This window comes from Microtus pennsylvanicus, chromosome 6 (genome assembly GCF_037038515.1).
Source record: "Microtus pennsylvanicus isolate mMicPen1 chromosome 6, mMicPen1.hap1, whole genome shotgun sequence".
NCBI lineage: Eukaryota > Metazoa > Chordata > Mammalia > Rodentia > Cricetidae > Microtus > Microtus pennsylvanicus.
In genome coordinates, this window is record NC_134584.1 from 123,942,571 (window position 1) to 123,961,892 (window position 19,322).

The 19,322-nt window shown below is 47.6% G+C and overlaps 1 protein-coding gene across 1 annotated transcript in view; it reads left to right on the forward strand.

Moving 5' to 3' along the window:
* Nucleotides 1-319: 319 nt before the first annotated feature.
* The window catches only part of Cog2 (component of oligomeric golgi complex 2), a 31,219-nt gene continuing 12,216 nt past the window's right edge, over nt 320-19,322 (forward strand). Inside the window, exons 1-9 of the mRNA XM_075977649.1 lie at nt 320-504; nt 4,318-4,479; nt 6,125-6,190; nt 8,112-8,192; nt 8,993-9,096; nt 11,471-11,579; nt 12,309-12,488; nt 14,284-14,408; nt 16,059-16,185. Coding sequence (XP_075833764.1) covers nt 433-504; nt 4,318-4,479; nt 6,125-6,190; nt 8,112-8,192; nt 8,993-9,096; nt 11,471-11,579; nt 12,309-12,488; nt 14,284-14,408; nt 16,059-16,185 — 1,026 coding nt within the window. The 5' untranslated portion in view covers nt 320-432. The remainder of the gene's footprint in view (nt 505-4,317; nt 4,480-6,124; nt 6,191-8,111; nt 8,193-8,992; nt 9,097-11,470; nt 11,580-12,308; nt 12,489-14,283; nt 14,409-16,058; nt 16,186-19,322) is intronic.

Here is a 19,322-nt window from a genome sequence, read left to right on the forward strand (position 1 = left end):
CAGCTCCTCTGACCGTTTTTTGTTTGTTTTTGTTTTTTCGAGACAGGGTTTCTCTGTAGCTTTGGACCTCTGACCGGTTTTTAAGGACCGTATTTAAGGGCGGTGGCTTTTACTCTTGGAGGACGCAGCTCTGGACTCTCTCACCTCTTGAGGAAAAAGAACAAAGTTGCTCTGCTCTCTCCAGCCTGCGGCGTGGGCGTGACGCTGCAGTACCGCGCTAAGCTACCAGAGGCAGTAGCGCCCGGCTGCGCGCGCCTCCCCTCCGGTTCACTGTGCGCAGCCGCCCGCGCCGCCCGCCTATTGGTTGCCGTGCGTCGCCGCTGGCGGAAGCGGGGCCGCGCCGTGCCGGGGCTGGACTGCCGCGTCCCCAGTGGTGTCGCCTGCGTCCTCAGTGCCTCGGAGCCTGGGAGCTGAGGGTCAGAGGCCCGCGTGATGGAGAGACGCAGGATGAACCTGCCCACCGGGCCGGACACGCTGTGCTTCGATAAGGACGAATTCATGAAGGTGAGGGACACCCCACGCTAAGGCCCTGCGGTTCCCAGGCGCTCCGGCGAATCGCTGGGAAGGGGGCCGATCGGGCTGAACTTCACTCCGACATGAAGGAGTCACCCTACCAGTCCAAACGGAAGACACTTCGCTGATGGAATTTCAGCCGAAACGGAAGGAGTTTGCCTGTTAATTGTATCCCTCTGCCGCTGTCAGTTAAACGACCCCAAAACATGTTTACACGCAGTTTCTTTCTGGAGGCAGGGTTTTGAGTTGTAGCCCAGGCAGGTCTTGATCCTCCTGTCTCCAGTCCCCCCCATCCCCACCCCGAGGACGGAGAGCCGACAGGTTGTGCCGTTTAATGTGTCAAAGTTGAGATTTGAGGGACCACTTCAAAGCTGTTTCCACGGTGAGGGATTTAGAAAATTTGTCTCTTTGGCACCTGAAATATTGAGCTAATGAGTTTAAGTCTTACAGGATAGTGTGTGTGCGCGCCTGTGTGCTCGTGACTCTCCTTACGTGGTAATTTTTCCCTCCGACTTAATTGGCCTAGCTCTGTTTTGGTATTTGCATTCAGTTAACATGACCAAATCTCAGAGTTTTTGGTTTTAATTTATATGTGTCTTTACTTTTTCATGTGTGAGAGGCGTGTCTAGAACCAGGAATGAAGCACCTGTCTGTAGTGACGTTGCTGAAGCACTGCAGGAAGTGTAATTTGGAGATGTATTATTTTATGTCTGTATGTGCTTGCCTTCCCGAGTTTATGTGCACAGCGTGTGCAGAAGTCTCAGAGGCCAGAAGTGAGCTGCCTCTGTGTGGGTGCTGGGAGGCAAACTCTGCTGCGCTACAAGAGCAGTAAGCACTCTTACCTGCTGCCATCTCACCCGCCCCGGTAAATGAGTTCAAACAGGATGCTGGAGAGAATGCTTCAGAAAGCCCCTGTCCCATCCCATGACCAAGAGTGACCCCAAAAAGATGCTAGAAAGCCAGAGAGGTACATGGTGGGGATAGGTGTCTGGAGGAAGAAAGCTCACCAGGGCATCATGGCCTACTTTGACCCTAGGTGAGAAAACTTAGATGTGTTCAGTTTTTAACTCAGGCCTCCCTCTTGCCTAGTGCCAGCAGCCTTTCCGCCGCACTACCTGCTGTGTCTCTCTGACACTGACCTGAGGCCTCTGTTAAATGCAGCATCAGAAAGAAGATGCCACCAAATGCAGGTTGTGAAACACATACAGCAGACCGGGGAATGAGCGGCTGGGCTGCTGGCACCTCCATGCTGTTCCATGCTATCAAACCTCTGAGTGTGCCAAGCAATTTGTAGTTCTGTTAATGTGACCAGTTCAGGCCAAGCAGTGGTGGCCTTTAATCTCAGCGAGGTAGAAGCAGGTGGATCTCTGTGAGTTCGAGACCAGCCTGGTCAACAAGAGCTAGTTCCAGGACAGGCTCTAAAGCTACAGAGAAACCCCATCTTGAAAAAGAAAAGAGAAAAGAAAAAAAAATTGTGACCAGTTCAATAGTAGAGGAAACTACATAGAAGAGCTGTTCTGTGTACTGTTAGTTTTTCTAGGTGGAGCCAGAAGCTAAGGTCCTGTGTTATTTGTGTCTCCTTTAAAGAAACATTTTATGAGTTGGTTTGGTGGCAATGGGTGCCTGCTATAGATTATATGTATGCATGAGTATCTTACACAGCATATTTTGCAGAGGCATAGGTCTTTTACAAGGTTAGGATGTCAGGTACACGTTGGAGTTGAGACTCCTTGAACCACAGTCATTTGTTTGCAAACTGTTGTTAGATTGCCCTGGCGGCAGCCTGCTAGCTAATGCAATGGTAGCCATTGACTACTCACCCACAGGCACCCATTGACCACCTGCTGCGTGCCAGCTATAGCTCTGGACTTGAAGGAGAGGTGTGGTTTGGCTGTTGAGCGTGGTCAGAGGAAGAATGTGTGGGCTCAGAAACTGTGCTTGTTCCGTGGTGGCTTTCAGACTTACCTGGTGTCCTTCCCCTCCTCCTCTTCCTGGATTTATTTACTTGTTTATTTTACATCCTGACCACTGTTTTCCCGCCCTCCTCCGACCTCCCTTTTACCTCCCTTGCCCCATCTACTCCTTCATTTCTATTCAAAAAAGTACAGGCCTCCCATGGATGATAAAACATGACATATCAAGTTGCAGAAAGACTAAGTGACTTGATATTAAGACTGGTCAAGGCAACACAGCATGAGAAATAGGGTCCGGTCCTAAAAGCCAGTAAAAGGATCAGAGTAGCCCCTGCACCCACTCTTAGAAAACCCACAAGAAGACAAGCTATACTAGTGTAACGTATGTGCAGAGGGCCTGTTCAGTCCCATGCAGCTCCCTGGCTGTCGGTTAAGTCTCTGAGCTCCTGTGAGCCCAGGTTAGTTAATTCTATGGGTTTTTTTGTGATGTCCTTGACCACTTTGGCTCCTACAATTCTTCTTCCTTCTCTTCAGCAGGATTCCCTGAGCTCTGTCTGCTGCATGGCTGTGGCTCTCTGCATCGGTTTCCACTTGCTTAGTGAAGTCTCTCTGATGACAGTTCTTATCTGGTGTCTTAGTTAGGGTTCCTGTTGCTGTGAAGAGACACCATGACCACAGCAACTCTTATAAAGGAAAACATTTAATTTGGGGTCACTTACAGTTTCAAAGGTTTATTTAGTTCATTATCATGGTGGATCATGGCATGCAGGCAGACATGGTGCTGCAAAAGCTGCCGAGAGTCCTGCATCTTGGTCCACAGGCAGCAGAAGGAGTGTGTACTAGGCCTAGCATGAGCACTTGAGATCTCACTTCCTCCAACAAGGTCACACCTGTTGCAACAAGACCACACCCCCGAATAGTGCCACTCCCTATGGACCTATGGGGCCATTTTCCTTCTTTCTTCTTCTTTCTTTCTTTTTTTTTTTTCAGACAGGGTTTCTCAGTAGTTTTAGAGCCTGGCCTGGAACTAGCTCCTGTAGACCAGACTGGCCTCGAACTCACAGAGATCCGCCTGCTTCTGCCTCCCGAGTGCTGAGATTAAAGACGTGTGCCACCACCGCCCGGCCATATGGGGCCATTTTCATTCAAACCAGTACACCAGGTTCTAGTTTTCTGCTGATTTCTCTACCTCAGTTATCCCCATCACACACAGCTTCTGGCTGGAGAGTTGTCATTGGCGGCTCTCTGTATTTTCACATTGCTATGACCAAATACCTGACAAAAAGCAACTTGAGGAAGGGTCTATTCCAGCTTACAGTGTGAGGAGTTAAAGTCGGTCCGTCATAGCAGAAGGAAAAGGTGGCAGAACTTAAGGTAGATGCTTGGTCACTTCACCCCTGTGGTTAGAAGGGAGAGATGAATACTATTGTTGAGCTCGAAACCGCTCCCAGACATCATTCCCAGTCTTTGTCTCCAAAGTGATTCTTCATCCTGCCAATTGACAGCATCAGCCATTATACTCGCCTTTGCCTGTCAAAATCCCAGCGGCTCTCATAGGTCCCATCACACACACACACACCCGCATGAAGAGTTCAGGGTTTTTTCTTTCTTTGCTGTTCTTCAGTCTATTGAAAATTTTATACTGGACATTTAATGCTTAGAAAGTTAAGCGAGGAAAGCTTTTCTATTTTTAGAAGAGCCTTAAGTGAATCGTGTCATTTTCGAAACTTAAGTTCCCTATAGACTGAGACCATGAGGAGACTGCCCTTAGCCCTTCTGAGCGCCTTTGTGAGTGGACAGGACCTCGTCACAGCATGTGGCCAGAAGGAGCTCTGGGCAGGCTGGCTTTGTGGGTCTTTATGTATCGTAACTTGACTTTCCTGCTCTCCAGGAGGATTTCGACGTGGATCATTTCGTGTCTGACTGCAGGAAGCGTGTGCAGCTGGAGGAGTTGAGAGACGACCTGGAGCTGTATTACAAGCTGCTGAAGACGGCCATGGTGGAGCTCATCAACAAGGACTATGCGGACTTTGTCAACCTCTCAACAAACCTGGTGAGCTTCCCTCCATAGTCCCCGCCGCTGGTGGACACGTAGGTCTTCTTTGTCTGGGTTGGTTCTTAAAAGTTCAGCTTTTGGCTAGGCGGTGGTAGCGCACGCCTTTAATCCCAGCACTCTGGAGGCAGAGGCAGGTGGATCTGTGTGAGTTTGAGGCCAGCCTGGTCTACAAGAGCTAGTTCCAGGACAGGCTCCAAAACCACAGAGAAACCCTGTCTCGAAAAATCAAAAAAAAAAAAAAAAGTGCAGCATTTGAGAAGTCATATTGTTTCAGGCATTCATTAATGTCAGTCACAAAAGAACTGAATTTTCTTTTCTTTTTTCTTTCTTTTTTAAGTTCAACTGCTGTGACCTTATTATTCACTTTGTATTTTTGATTTTCCTGAGACAGTCTTGTGTTTTTGACACAGAGTCTCTCTACAGCTGTGGTTGTATTGGCACTCTATATATAGACTAAGATGGCCTGAAACCCAGAGATCCGTCTGCCTCTACCTCCCAAGTGCTGGATTAAAGGTGTGTGCTATCATGCCTGACTTTTGAAACAGGGTCTTAATCTGTCTTCCTGGCTGTCCTGTAATTTAGCATGTAGCCTAGGCTGCTCACAAACTTGCAGTAGTCCTTGTCTCTGGGGTGCTGGATTATAGGTGTGCATCACCATGCCCAATGTGGCTTGATTACTCTTGAGTAGGTCTAAGGTGTTAGCTGACTGGAGTGAAGGGAGGGGCAGCAAGAGGCCATTATTGTTGAGTGCTGACAGGTTCCCAGGAAGCTCCATGGTTAGGCTGTTCTGCCAGCGCACGTGGCAGCCACTCTCGGTGGGAGCCTACTCACCGGCATGACACACGCACATGCTAGCAGGAAGTGGAGACAGCACTGATCTCCAGGAGGCCGGCCTTCAGGAATGATGAGGACCATGCCGGCTACTTCTCAGAGCAGCATAGGAATGCTTGATTTAATACCCTGAGACAGATCTTTTTGTTTGTTGCTTTTCAATCTTGCTCATATTTTATTTTGCTTTTAAATGTTTGTCCAAAGCAACATAGAAAGTGCAACCTCTGGAAATTTTAAGAAACATGAAAATGAATGAACTGTGTTTTACTGTGAATGTGCTGTAGTTACTAAGAGGGCTGTTCTAGTAGAATCAGAAACTTAGAAAGTTTTATTTCCGTTGTTTTTAAATTTGCTTTCCCCCGTGAGTTAGAGTCAGGTGGGATGTCCATCATATCCTGGCTTTCCCCCGTGAGGTAGAGTCAGGTGGGATGTCCATCATATCCTGGCTTTCCCCCGTGAGGTAGAGTCAGGTGGGATGTCCTTCATCAGACTCTGGCACCAGCCAGTTGAAAACCATCGTTTCCAGTTAACAGTCACTCTGATTCCAATCTTTAGTTGTTCAACTCGCCCTTGGGGCTCAGGGTTCAGTGGGAAGCACTTGCGCTACCCTAGTGCCACAAAAAAACCCAAATCATCCCAAGGTAATTTGTGCGTCCTTTCTGTGCTCTGACTTCGTATTCTTACAGTCTCCATGTATGGCCGCAGTCGTTTCTGTACTCTGCCAACAGTGGTCATGGACACTTGGATCGTTATACAGATCCTTCCACTGGATAGGACTGATGATTCTGAGCTGTCATGATTTTGCCTCTAGGTCGGCATGGACAGATCCCTCAACCAGCTATCTGTGCCTTTGGGACAATTACGAGAAGAGGTTCTGGTAAGTCACCCCACTCTTAGTAAAAAGTTTAGCATAAGCATGATACGCCTGTCTGCTAGGGATCCAGGAGTTCCTAGTCTGTCAGTTTGTTGTTTTGAATGGTCAGTAGTTACAGTTCACGTCTCTGAAAGAGTCGGAGATGAAGGATTCTCTGTGTTTAGTCTACACATGACTGGTGTAAAGACAACAGAGCTGGAATAGATGACTTTAAAGTGACCGGATGAGGGGACGGTGGAGTCAGCCTGTTAGTGATCAGTCACTGGGTCAGAGCTGGCGTACGTCCTGAGCATTTGCTACTTTATAAGTATTTTCCCAGCTGTATGATGATGTGTGGTTAGGTTCCTAGCCTGCCCACAGAGCTCTTTACACCCTGGAGCAACTGAAGGACAATACCAGTTTGACAGAAAACCCTCACACAAAGACACGTAATGTTTCTCTGTTGTGCTCTGCAGTGTAAGGGAGCCGCTGGGGATGGACTTCTGGCTGGCTATGACAGGGGAGTTTGGTGTCATGCCAGTAGGTCACTGTGCCTCCTGGCCCATCCCTCGGTTGTCTCGGCACCTGACTGCCAGGCTCTTTGGCACTGTGGGGCTGTCATATACTTGGTGTTCATCCCAGCGTGACCTGTGTGTGTCACCACGAGCTTGAAAAACCTTAGACCATGTTTGAACATGTGACAGGTGGGCTTTGTTGCATGTGCAGTGTTGGGGAAATGGTGTCAGGAGTCCTTAAGTAAGGAGGTCTATGGCGTTACCTCCTGAGCTGGGCTTTGACCTCACAAGCAGTGTGGATGCTGATGTCTTGGTTGTTTTTCTGAAGGTCTTCTGAGTCACTCTCCACAGAATGAAGGGGAATGATTCTGTGGTCCACTGCTGGGATCCACATCCCTATGTGTAACATTAGCCCGAGGCGAACACGCCCCCTAAGGGGCGGGACTTATCCCTACACCTGTGACTTTACCTGGAGCTCCTGGAGCTGCATCCTCAGCTTTCTGTGCTGATGAATAGCAACCAACTGTTCTCTGCCTGTGGCAGCTCTCATGCCAACTTGTTCTTCCTTCGTCGCCTCAGACCTCCCTCTGTTCTGCTGCCTACCTTGCTGCCATACGCTACTCACTTTAGGCAGACTCTGCTGGTTTTCCATCCTCAGCCCTGCAGTGGGCCTTTGATATCCTGAGGTTGGGGATTGCAGCATGCCATTGTTTGGCTTGTTGGTAGCCAGTGTTACAATATTTTGTAGCATTTACTGAATGAGTGAGTTTACTTTTCTGTAGCATTTTTGTGATTTACCCACCTTACTCTAGTTTTCATTGCCTTCATTCCTGATTATCTCCTAGTTGGCCTAATTGAGTATTTTCTGGTGTGTCTGGTGTTCCTCTGCTCTTCTGGCCTCCTGCTCCTCGCTTCTTGTTTCCTGAGTTTCTCCATTCTTAAGATGCTTTATCCGTATTTCTTGTGTAGATTCTAGGCTCCTCAAAAAGAAGCTAACACCCACCCCCCCATCTCTCCTTCTCTTGAAAGGGAAGCCTGCAGGTACCAGGATGTGCCTCGCCTACCCTGAGCAGGGCTGCCCTCATTCCTTTGGCCTTCTAAGACTTCCCTGTGCTTGTGTGCAGATTTTCAGGGTCTGTACCATAGCTTTACATCCCAGATGCTCACATACACAGGCTTTGTTGTCTTTTCTCCACGTCAGCTGTGCTGTGCTACCTTTTTTGGCACTTAATCTGCCATGACCTTGGCTTTGTATATCACTGTGTCTGCATACTTGGGTGCCTCCCAGTGATTCTGTCTCATGCTTTGTAATCTTGGTTGGTGTCTGAATATTGACCTGGGTACTGAGTCTTATAAAATAGAATTGAATGTGTCACTTTTATAATGTTACACTTCATTTTTGCAAAAACATTTTCTTTATTATTTTCAAGAGTCTTAGGTCATCTGTCAGTGAAGGAATTCTGGCAGTAGAAGAACGAATGTCTAAGCAGGAAGACATTAGGAAGAAAAAGGTATGCTGTAGTGTCTACTCCCAAACCTTGGCTTCAGCACTGCGGGGCATGTGGTTTCTCTCTGGGTACTCTGCTGAGCGGAGCATGATGACATCGGTATCTCTGTGCAGCCCTTAAGGGCTGTACCTAGGCATTCCTCTGCCTGTCTGTGAATAAGGAGAGAGGAGCAGCAATATTTTAAAGTGATATGTTACATGCCACAAGCACTCCTCCCAGGCTTCTCATGTTCGTCAGCCAGGACTTCCTGACGGAAGACGAAATTGGACAAAAGTGCCTGAGTGGTCACAAGATTAATCAGATTAAATAGTAGCACCCCACAGTGAAGCTTAGCAAGCAAGCCATTTGTTCTCGGCACCGGGGATGTTCTTTTGCACTTTGAAAGATGGGAGCTTAGTATCTGCCAACAGCCCAGTGTTCTGGGGAGCCTGGGCGTCATCCTGCCATACCACGTGTCTCTCTTTGTCCGTGTGTGGACTTTTGCAATAAGTGTCTTTAATGAACTGACACTTGGGTATGTAGGTGTGCTGTGCTCATGCAGTTAAAGAAGATGAGTATATTGGAAACAAAAACATGAAAATGTATCTTAAGAAAATAAGTATAAGGACTGGCAAGATAGCTTCCATCTTATTTTGTGTTGTTTACTATGTTCTTGGGATAGAATTGTGAAATTTCACTGTAGGAAAGCCAGAATTGAGCTTATGTCCTTGGGAATTCAGGATTATGTAAGGATATTTAAGATGGCCTCTCACCATCCTGATAACTGCTTTTCTCTTTGTTTTTATTTGATGTCCTCTTTGTAGATGAGTGTGTTGAGACTTATACAGGTTATTCGATCAGTTGAGAAAATTGAAAAAATCCTAAACTCCCAGAATTGTAAAGATGCACCTTCCCTAGAAGCGAGCAGGTGAGTATTTTCACTAAGTACTTCACATCCAGGCTAAACTTTTTTGAGTGAGATTCATTTTGGGAAAACAAAGAAAGAGTGTCTGCGTCTGGTTTGCTGTTTTTGAAAGTGACACAGCCAGGTGTGGTGACCCCTGCCTCTCATCCCAGCGTTTGGGAGACAGATGCTAAAGGGCCAGTTTTTCTGGCTGTCCTCAGCCAGCGCCTGACACCTCCTGCCAGCTTCTTTCCTGGATACCTGCTCCACTGCCCCTCCTCTCATCCCAGCTCAGTGCAGGGCGCAGTCTCCGAACGCTACCCTAGCACACACCCTGCAAAGCTATCATGTAGTATTCCAGGGATACTGCACTGTCAGCGGCACCCGAGCTTTTCCACCAAAGCCTCTCCAGCCATTCTTCAGACATATGCACCCACAGAGTGAGAAACCGACTCTCTTGTTGTTTCCTCACTCTCTCCGAGGCAGAAGAGATCCACTCTTTGCTCTTTCCCCTATCTTCCCTTTCTCGTCTCTGGAACCCACACCTCCGTTACCCTGGTGCCTCCTTGGACCCTTGGCAGAGCAGTTCTCGGTGTTCGCTCCTCTCCCCACTGTGCGCTCCTGGAGCTGCAGGCTGGTGCTGTGTCATGGTGCATCTGCTTCCTCTAGCTTTCTCCTCTCTGCCAAATTTAGGTCTGGCCTCCCACCCTTTCAGCGCATGACTCTGCCATATGATCCTCATTCTGGGAATTCAAATCCCCAAGCCTCCCTTCCTCACTTCTACATTCTCCAGAGCTGTGGCTCCCACGGCTGCAGGATCCAGGCTTGAGCCCGGTGTCCAGACCCCTGTCCATCTTACTGACGGCCTTTCTTTCCTTGTCACCTCCCTTTGACTGTCCAGTTCACTTAACGTGTTTCAGATCTACTCAGGACATGCATAAGGAGTGAAAAGGGGGTGACACTGCTAAATGGAAGCAAAAGCTAAAGGGGGGCTCGTTTGTGGCATTTACTCTGTCATCTTGGATACCTCTGATCTCTCCTGCCTTTGAGAGTTTCGTGTAGTTCTGCATCAAAATGTGCAGATAAGACACACAGAAGTCACCACAGGAAGCCCCCCCCCCCCCCGCCCTCCACCTCCCTTCTGCTGTCAGGCTTGCAGACACCTACCAGGAACAGAAGCTATGGAATCCTTTACCTGTCAGATTGTAAGGTCCTGGGCGGGCGTGGTGCCCTCGGGAAGGGTGGGCCTCCAGCTGCCCTGGTGATGAGCACATCTGTAACACTGTGCCTGCTTTGCTCAGGATCACCACTGGGAGCTTCGCTCAGCTTAGATCAGGACTTGTTGCTCTAGCAAAGGGAAGGCAAGGGCAAATTAGTGAGTAGTTAGGCGGAGGGGTGTTGAGACACTAGACATAAACAACCCAGGCTTCAGGAGAAGAGCTGTAGACACTAAAAACTGGAGCATCTTCAGGGCAGCCTTTCCCCTCCACTCTGAACTAATTTTGATTGGACAGTTCAGGGCCGGGCATTCCAATGACCTCATTGTGATGCTTTCCTGTATCCTTATACTAGGGACATTTTTTAAAAAGATTTATTTATTATCTACCCAGTATCTACTTGCATGTACACCTGTAGGCCTTAAGAGGGCACTGTACCTCATTATAGATAGTTCTGAGCTACTGTGTGGTTGCTGGGAATTGAACTCAGGACCTCTGGACGAGGAGCCAGTGCTCTTAAACTCTGAGCCATCTCTCCAGCCCTTGCTAGGGTCATTTTTCCTAGCTCACCATTCCGCCGGTAAAATAACATATTTCTCCTTTGCTGTTTTCCTCCTTGAGTGGCAGGAGTACTCTATAGCATGTTTTAGGGAACAGGTGCTTGCATTGTATTTTATGCCTTCTTCCTAGGACCTCCAGCATATAGAGAGTGCTCTTTCAGCCATTGGTAACATAACTTTAAACTACTATTTAAATAGGAAGGTATTTAAGAGATTTATTTATTGCTACTAGAAGGCCAACTTTATTAAAATTAACAAAGATATTGGCCGTTCAAGAATTATCAGGTGTTTCAGAAGGAGAAAGATGAGCAAGTAAAGAAGAGAAGGTTCAGGGATCGCAGGAGGAGAGAGACACACAGGCAAAGAAGGGACATTGAGGGCAGTTGGAAGCGGGCCTTAGAGAAGGTGGGGGCACGTGGCACCCTGTGAGCCTGTGGTCCAGTGCAGCTGCAGTGGTCTGGGAATGCCATTTGGAGGAGACAGGCAGATGGCACAAAGATTGATTTTGACCTTGTGGCAAGGTGGCTACTGTCTCAGCCCGAGCACTACAGTTTGGACCCACATGCTCTCTGGGGAGTCAACAGCCTCGCAATTAAACTCTCTGCTTGTTGTCTTTCCCAGCCCTCTCTTGACTGGACAGGTTTTGGAGAGAATTGCTACAGAATTTAACCAGCTTCAGTTTCATGCTGTGCAAAGCAAAGGCATGCCCCTTTTGGACAAAGTGAGACCCGTAAGTGTGGGTTGGGGCTGGGCTTTGGGTTGCAGAGAACCTTAGTCAGTGGTTAGCAACGTGCCTGGCACTGACTAAATTATAGGGTGCTGACCCTGGGTTGGGGTTTTGGTTTGGGGACTCCTATTTTCCAAGTGTCATTCACTACAGCTTTTGTGGAAAGACTGTAAGTTGTAAGAGTAACACTCTAAATCTGACACCATATGGCACAGATAACATTGAATTTTCCCAGATCCCTAGACTGAGCTTTTTTTTTTTCCTTTTACAAACAACCATTTAGTCTCTGTGTGCATGCCTGAATGTCTGTGTGTTTGCAGATGTCCATAGAGGCCGGAAGAGGGTATCAAGTCTCCTGGAACTGGAATTAGAGGTGACTGTAAGTCATTCAATGTGGGTGCTAGGAACTGAACTCAGGAGCAGCAAGTGCTCTTAACGGCTGAGCCATTTCACCAGCTTTAAATCTATAATGTCTGTCAGAAACCAGTTCACCTTGTAGCTTCAGAGGAAAATGACATTTTCTTATTCTGACTGTCTCTTTGTAAATTCTTCTTTGCTGAGCCAGTGGTCTACTTGGAGAAAGGTCATGAGAGGAGATAGGCTATTGCCCCAGGCAGGGTCCCCCTTTTAAATGTCCACACACTGCCTATAGTGGGGTCAGGCACCAGTGTGTGTACAGCCATTTGAAGTTGGAAAACATTGTGATGGGAACTTTCTGATGGCTTCCCACAGCGCATAGCTGGCATTACAGCAATGTTGCAGCAGTCGCTAGAAGGCCTTCTGCTGGAAGGTTTGCAGACCTCAAATGTGGACATCATCCGGCACTGCCTGCGTACCTATGCCACGATTGACAAGACACGGGATGCAGAAGCTCTGGTTGGCCAAGTCCTGGTAAAGCCGTATGTTGATGAGGTATGTGCTTCTGGTGTGGGGAGCTTCTCCAGAGCCATGCTGTGCTGCCTTCGCTTTGTGTCAGGTAGAGATGGATACACCGGAGATGCTAGGAAGAGAGGGTCCTGCTACACAGTTGGTAACTGGAACTAAATGTGTTCTGGTGGGCGCTCACCACACAGTTTGAATATGCCTTCTTATCTGGGGCTAATTTCCCTCGGGAAGAAGGCATGGGTCAAAACATTTTAGCTCTGTTAAAGTGACGAATCAGCCCCAGTTAAGTCACTAGGAAACAACCACTGGTCTTATAGGTGGAACAGACAAGCAGACAACTGGTCCAGCACCTGCGGAGTCCAGAGCAGTGAGGCATGTGGAAGGGAAGGCAGACTGTGTGTCCACAGCTCTTCAGGGAAGATGTTGGCCAAGGCTTAAGGAAAGAGGAGGAATTGTCAGGGCTCAGAAGGTGGGAATCAGAGATGCAGGACTTTCATATCAAGCTCTGACTGTGGGATACTTAGACAAGTGTCCTCCACCCGTCGGATTAGCTGTCAGGTAGGAGCAGTGTGCTCTGCTGGGAATTGCCGGCATTTGTGATGGCAGGTGTTTGTCCGATCTGGGGGCGGGGGCTGTTCTGCAGCCTGCTCCTGTACATCTCTGACATTAACTGTAGAGATTAATCTTAATCCTGGACAAGCTTAGATTTGTTAAAGTAAGTTTTCAGTTTCCCACGTTTTTATCTTGTTACACTCTGTGACTGTCTGTGGAGGAAGAACAAACTGTCCCGGCATTTACCAGTAAATGGATATTTCAGTTACAGATCCCAGCCTGTGCCTTTCAGTGAGCTAAGTCTGCAGTGCTGAGGTAAAGAAGCATTTGAAATTTGTGGGCACATCGAGTGTATTAGTTTGCTTTCTATTGCTGTGATAAAACACCGCGATCAAAATTAACTTGGGAAGAATGGGTCTATTTTAGCTTGCAGTTCTAGAGGGATAGAGCTTATAATGGCAGAGAGGACCTAGCATGTTGGCAAAAGCAGAAAGCTGGGCGGTCACATTTTTATCCACATACAGGAAGCAGCAAGCAGGAACAGGAAGTATGGTAAGCCCATCCATAAGTGAAGTACCTCCTCACAAGGCTCTACCTCTGGGAACCAAGTATTCAACCATGAGTCTAAAGACATTTCTCATTTAAAGATAGCATTAAGTGAATTATGACCCCCTGACCATTAAAACTTATAGTGTCTGTTATATTTTGAATTTCAACCTTACAACCAAAAATAAAATATTAAAATTGAATAAATTTTCATTTGCCTTATACCTACGCTAACTAAGCCTACTAGTGATAGAAGAGTCCAGGGTCGGGCTGTGAGGAACTGCAATGGACCCCTTGCTCTAATCTAGACCTATTCTGGAGGAAGCAGGTTCTTCAGTCTCAGGCCAGTCTCTGCCACCTAGCCTCCTTCCTACCCACATCAAATCAGGGCTTTGTAGCTGAACATAGCAACTGATTCTGAATGTGACCAGTTTGGCTTTACTATTTAGAAAAAGTACAGCTAACCTGAGCGTGTTGAGAACGCCTTTAATCCCAGCACTGTGGAGGTAGAGGCAGGCAAATCTCTGTGAGTTTGAGGCCAGCTAATTTCTTGGTAAGTTCAAGTCAAGCTGTACAGTAAGACTGTCTCAAAAAAAAAAAAAAAAAAACAAAAACAAAAACCAGCTGAACAGAAGAGTGGCCCAGGTTTAACCCTCCCACTTTTGTGTGTCTAGTTCATGGTTTTCTTTTAAATGACATTCTGAAACAGTTCCCATTATTGTAGGTGATTGTTGAACAGTTTGTTAAGTCTCACCCCAATGGCCTTCAGCTCATGTATAACAAGCTCCTGGAATTCGTTCCCCACCACTGCCGCCTTCTCCGGGAGGTCACAGGAGGAGCTGTGTCGAGGTAAGTTCAAGGGTTCAGCCCGAGCTGCTCCCCAGGGCTGGCTTAGTGAGCAGGTCCACTGTGAGCCTGGTGTGCTGCTCCTCCCTGCTGCTGGACGGCAGCCTGGATGCGCGGTGCAGTGACGCCAGCTCTCGGGCTGTTCTCTGTTGGAGCCCTCCATTTCCTTTCTGAGCTCCTCCCCAACTCCAGTTTAAACTGAAAGCGGCCATGGTCCAACTCTCATTCCATGTACAAAACAAGCCATTTCTGGTTTTATGATGCTGGTCTTAAACACTGGGATAGATATTGGAGTTCACCCTGAAGATGAGAAAAGCAAAGCAGCAGCCACTGGCTCTTACCTCTTCCTCAGACCAGAAGGGAGATCCTGCCTCCAGGAATCCTCAGAATGAGATTGAGCTACGAGCTGTCTCCTCCTGTCTTGTATTCCTCTCTAGGGCTGGGATTAAAGGTGTGCACCACCATCGCCTGGCCTCTCTAGCTAACTAGTGTGGCTACTGGTATTAAAGGTGTGCACCACCACCGCCTGGCCTCTCTAGCTAACTAGTGTGGCTACTGGTATTAAAGGTGTGTGCCACCACTGCCTGCTCTGTATGACTGACCAGTGTGGCTGTTTTACTCTCTGATCTTCAGGCAAGCCTTATTCATTAAAATATAAATGAAATACCAATATACCCTATACAAGCAAAGTGTACATTCTTCCATTCAGCTACTCCCCAGTGTCCAGCGTTCAAGTTGGCAAGTTTTATACTGACCCTAAGACTGTCCTTAGTTCTCCTCCTTTTGGTCAGTTTTCGTTCTTCAATAAATATCCATTGCCACCTGACCATTCTTCTGTTGTCTAACTCAGCAGGACCTGAGCAGGTTTCCAGCTCTCAGATCTGCATGCTGAACCTTCTCCCCTGTTCTCAGGACCTCTCAGTGCTTGTAGGGAGGGTGCAGCCTTCTGGCACAATGGAGACCCCTAACTGGTTCTGCACTGGTAGCTGACCTCTTTCATACAGAAACCTCACTGTAAGCTTAAGTGTGTGGTCTTCTCTTAGTGCTAAATTTGCAGAGTAGAAATCTAGTGCCTAGTTCAGGCAATATATAATAAAGCACACACATTAACTAAGCATTCTCTTATCTCAAGATCTGTGACCACGATTTTGCATGAAATGTCATAGAATTTTAGAACTGAATACATTCTTAAGAGTGTGGAAGCAAAGTGCTTTAGGAACAGATAGGGTAGTAAACCTGCATGCCCACAATAAGTGTCTTTCCTGTGATATGAAACTGCTGGTTTTGAGACCATGTCTTCTTATGTGGCCTGGAATTTGTAATTCTTCTGTCTCAACCACATTAGTGCTGAAAAGGCAGGCCGGTGCCACTATGCCTGCCTTTAGGCTGCTTTTTCCCAAATGGCCTGTGAGTGGGAGAGTTGTATCGACTTTATGCAGTGGCTTTGCCTCCTCCCTGACAGGATCATGGAGGAGGTGGCGGGAGTCAAGGTCAATGTAATACTGAGACCCAGAAGTGATATTGAAATAATCTAGACACGAAGTATAATCTTTACAACAATTAAAATAAGATTTAGGCTGAGGGCCTTTATTTAAACACAGTGCAGTAGGTAGAGGGTAGGGTAAGCTGACTGATCTTGGCTCTTACCCACAGTGAGAAAGGCACCATCGTTCCTGGCTATGATTTCTTGGTGAACTCTGTATGGCCAGAAATAGTTCGAGGACTAGAGGAAAAGCTCCCCTCGCTCTTCAATCCCGGGAATCCTGACGCCTTTCATGAGGTAATGCCTTGTCTTGTTGGTTCTTAGAACAGGTTCTCTGGCCTAGGGAAAGTCACATCGTCATTGTCATAGTCAACGAAAAGCCTGTGATAGCTGAGCAAGTTTTTGTTGAGCTCAAACTGCTTCTTTCAAGTGTGGATATGATTGGTACTTGGAGGAATAAGAATGCTCTCATTTCATTTTAAGATTTTATTTCTACTTGTGTGTGTGCAGAGGGGATGGTATGTGCATTCGAGTGAGAATCCAGAAGAAGGCATCAGGTGGCCTGGAGTTGGAGTTAGAGGTGATTGTAAGCCTCATGATGTAGCACTAGGAATCAACAGTACACATTTGACTGGAGGGGTGGCTCAATGGTTCAGAGCACTGGCTGCTCTTCCAGAGGATGTTGATTAGGTTCCCAGCACCCACACAGTGACTTACAACTCCAGTTCCAGAACCCAAAGCCTCTTCTGACCTCCCTAGGCACCAAGTATGCAAGTGACACAGACACACACTCAGGCAAATCATCCATACCCGATTTTAAAAAGAGAGAGAGAGAGAGAGAGAGAAAAGGAAGAAAAGAAAAAAAAACAGTATGCTCATTTAAGTGCTGAGCTGTCTGTCCAGAGCACACTCTCCTCTTAGATTGTGCTCATAATTCAGCCCAGAGGATACATACAACAATTTCAACATTCCTTTAAAAAAACCCCAAGACCCTCATAAAGCCAGTATCAACGCAGTTGCTTTCCATGAAAAGTCAAGTGTGAGCTAGATAAGAGCTCTTGGTGCGGGAAAACACGGGGACCTGGGTTCTGACTCCCAGCGCTTCCCACACGTGTGCCACACACATGTCCCTTTCTGGTGTGTAATGTTGAGGAAAAGTGGCAACCTTGAAGATGGCAGGAGGCACTCCTGGCGGGGCCCACTGTTGTCTTTGATGGCACTGAACATGAAGGCGACCGTCCTGCCCCGGCTCCTGCTTCGGGAGCTTGCTTTGGTGCTCTGTCCATAATAACATTACTTAGTTACGTGGCTTTCAGGGTGTGGTGGCCTTACTTTGTTCTACTCTGCCCTGGTTTACTTCCTTTTTTCTTCTTCCCCGTCCCCTTTTTCCCCACTTTCCTACCCTTTTGTAATTTAGGCTTTGGAGGATTTTCTCCTTTGGGCTGTTTTTCCTTCCACTCTTTTTATTGTTTCTGTGCTGTTGAAGTCACAAGAAGCATGTGTGTTCTCCTCTCTTCACTTAACAGAATTAAGGTGAATTCATGTTCTGTGGCCTCTTCCCCAGTTGGACATGCTGCTCTCTGGCTCTTCCAGTTTCATAGGTTTAAAATTGGGCATTTCCTGGTGTTCATAGTCATCATTCCATGAACGATCCGGGTGTATCCTCTCCTCCATCAACTGTTGCTTACTGAAGATGGCAGCACGTTTGTTCTTCCTGTATCTCGTCCCTTGGAAGGCTTTATAGTAAGCCTCATTGATTGCACACTTTTTGTTTTTACAGTAAGCTCTCAGTTTACATTTGTCTGCAGATGATGACCTGGCTCTTCTTTGGGGAAGGTCGTTTGCTAGATATGGAGCTCTTTGGCCTAGTAACAGTCAGGTTACCTGTCTTCTCCGGTTGCTGTTAGGGTCTGACTCTGGTGCCTTGTGAACATCTTAGGATACTGGACTTCGTTGTTTCCTGCACTGAGGACAAGCATTTCCGTTCACTCTGCAGTGTGATATGTGCCATCTCTTGAGCTGTCATCTTTCCTTCCTCAGGGTCTCTGTCCTCCCCGGACCCTTTGCTCTTGCTCGGGGCCTTTCTTCTTGGGACAGAACTTTTCTTCAGTTCTGTGAGAACTGCCTGAGTGTCCTGTGCTCAGTGTTAATCACCACCGTCGTCATTTCTAGTCCTGCTTGCTTTTCCTGACCTCCTGTTTAATCCGTTAGTACTCTCAGCTGTCTAGAGGCTTCAGTTCAGAGGAGTCTGGAGCTTCCTGTGCCAGAGAAGCCTACTGTGCTGTTGTCCTGCTCTTGGGGTGTGGGTGATGTGGAGGCTTGTGTCTTCATCAGGCTGGAACCAGGTTTTTCAGATTGGATACCATACGTGGGGTGAAAGAGCCATATTGGGGGGCTTTCTATTTTGCTGTGTTCTTTCGAGACTCAGATGGACTGTAGGTGACTTGGCAGAGGTTTGGGCTTAGAAGGGAGCCTTTCTGAGAGAACCTGAACTCCAGAATTCTAGACCAGGACCGAACAGGCCCTCAGGCCCAGTATTGGTGGCTGCAGTTTCTGTGGGTCTCTTCTTTCAAGAAATGCCTCCAGCTTGAAGCCTGTGCCACACTTCTTCTCAGCGGGTGGGCCTTTGTACCCTTTCAGTCTGCCCTGTTTTCAGAGACGGTGCAATCCCCTTTGTCTTGGCTCCTTACACCTAGACTACCCCAGAGGGTAAGAGTCGCCCCAAACTAGCGAAAGAAATGTAAGACCTGTGGCTTTGACTACAGTGAGATCCTTATCTGCATGAACTTTTAAGTTTAGGGATTTGGTGACAGGGTATTGAGCCATTTCTAACTGAGAAAGAGCTAAAAGTTCAGCAAGATTTGCAGGGAGCCTGGGGCTTAGGGGAAGGAGACCCCACATAAGGCAAGTGTGTCTTTCTGTGTTCCTAGCTGTGTCTGTAGGAGAAGGAATGGTTGTCATGATTCCCTTGTTAGACAGTTGTGAGGTTAAGTCATTGCTGATGGCCCACGTCATCCAGTATTGTCCCTCAGCCTTCTGTCACTGCGCATCCACGGACTGATACCAGGTCTCGTCTGATGGGGGCGCTTCCTCATTTCCTTTTAAGTGACTTCAGCTTGTGGAGTGTGGAGAGCTGCTGATGAATTATGCTGCTTAGTCTCCTGTCTGTAATCCCATGCAGAGGTCAGGGCTGCCCTGGAACTGGAGTGCGTCATTTGAAAAGCCCTCGGCTTGTAGTGTGACACCTGGACTTCATGTGGGCTTTTCCCTACGAGTCCTGGGGACTGTCACAGAGCCATGCTGGGCATGGCTGAACTCTCATGGGGTGGGAAGTTAGGAGGCAAGCTGCCTAAGGTCAGTAGCGCTAGCCTGATTCGTGTTGAGCTTTACTGTCTTGCTTGTGGTTGTAAGCATATGCTGCTGACTCTGTCTAG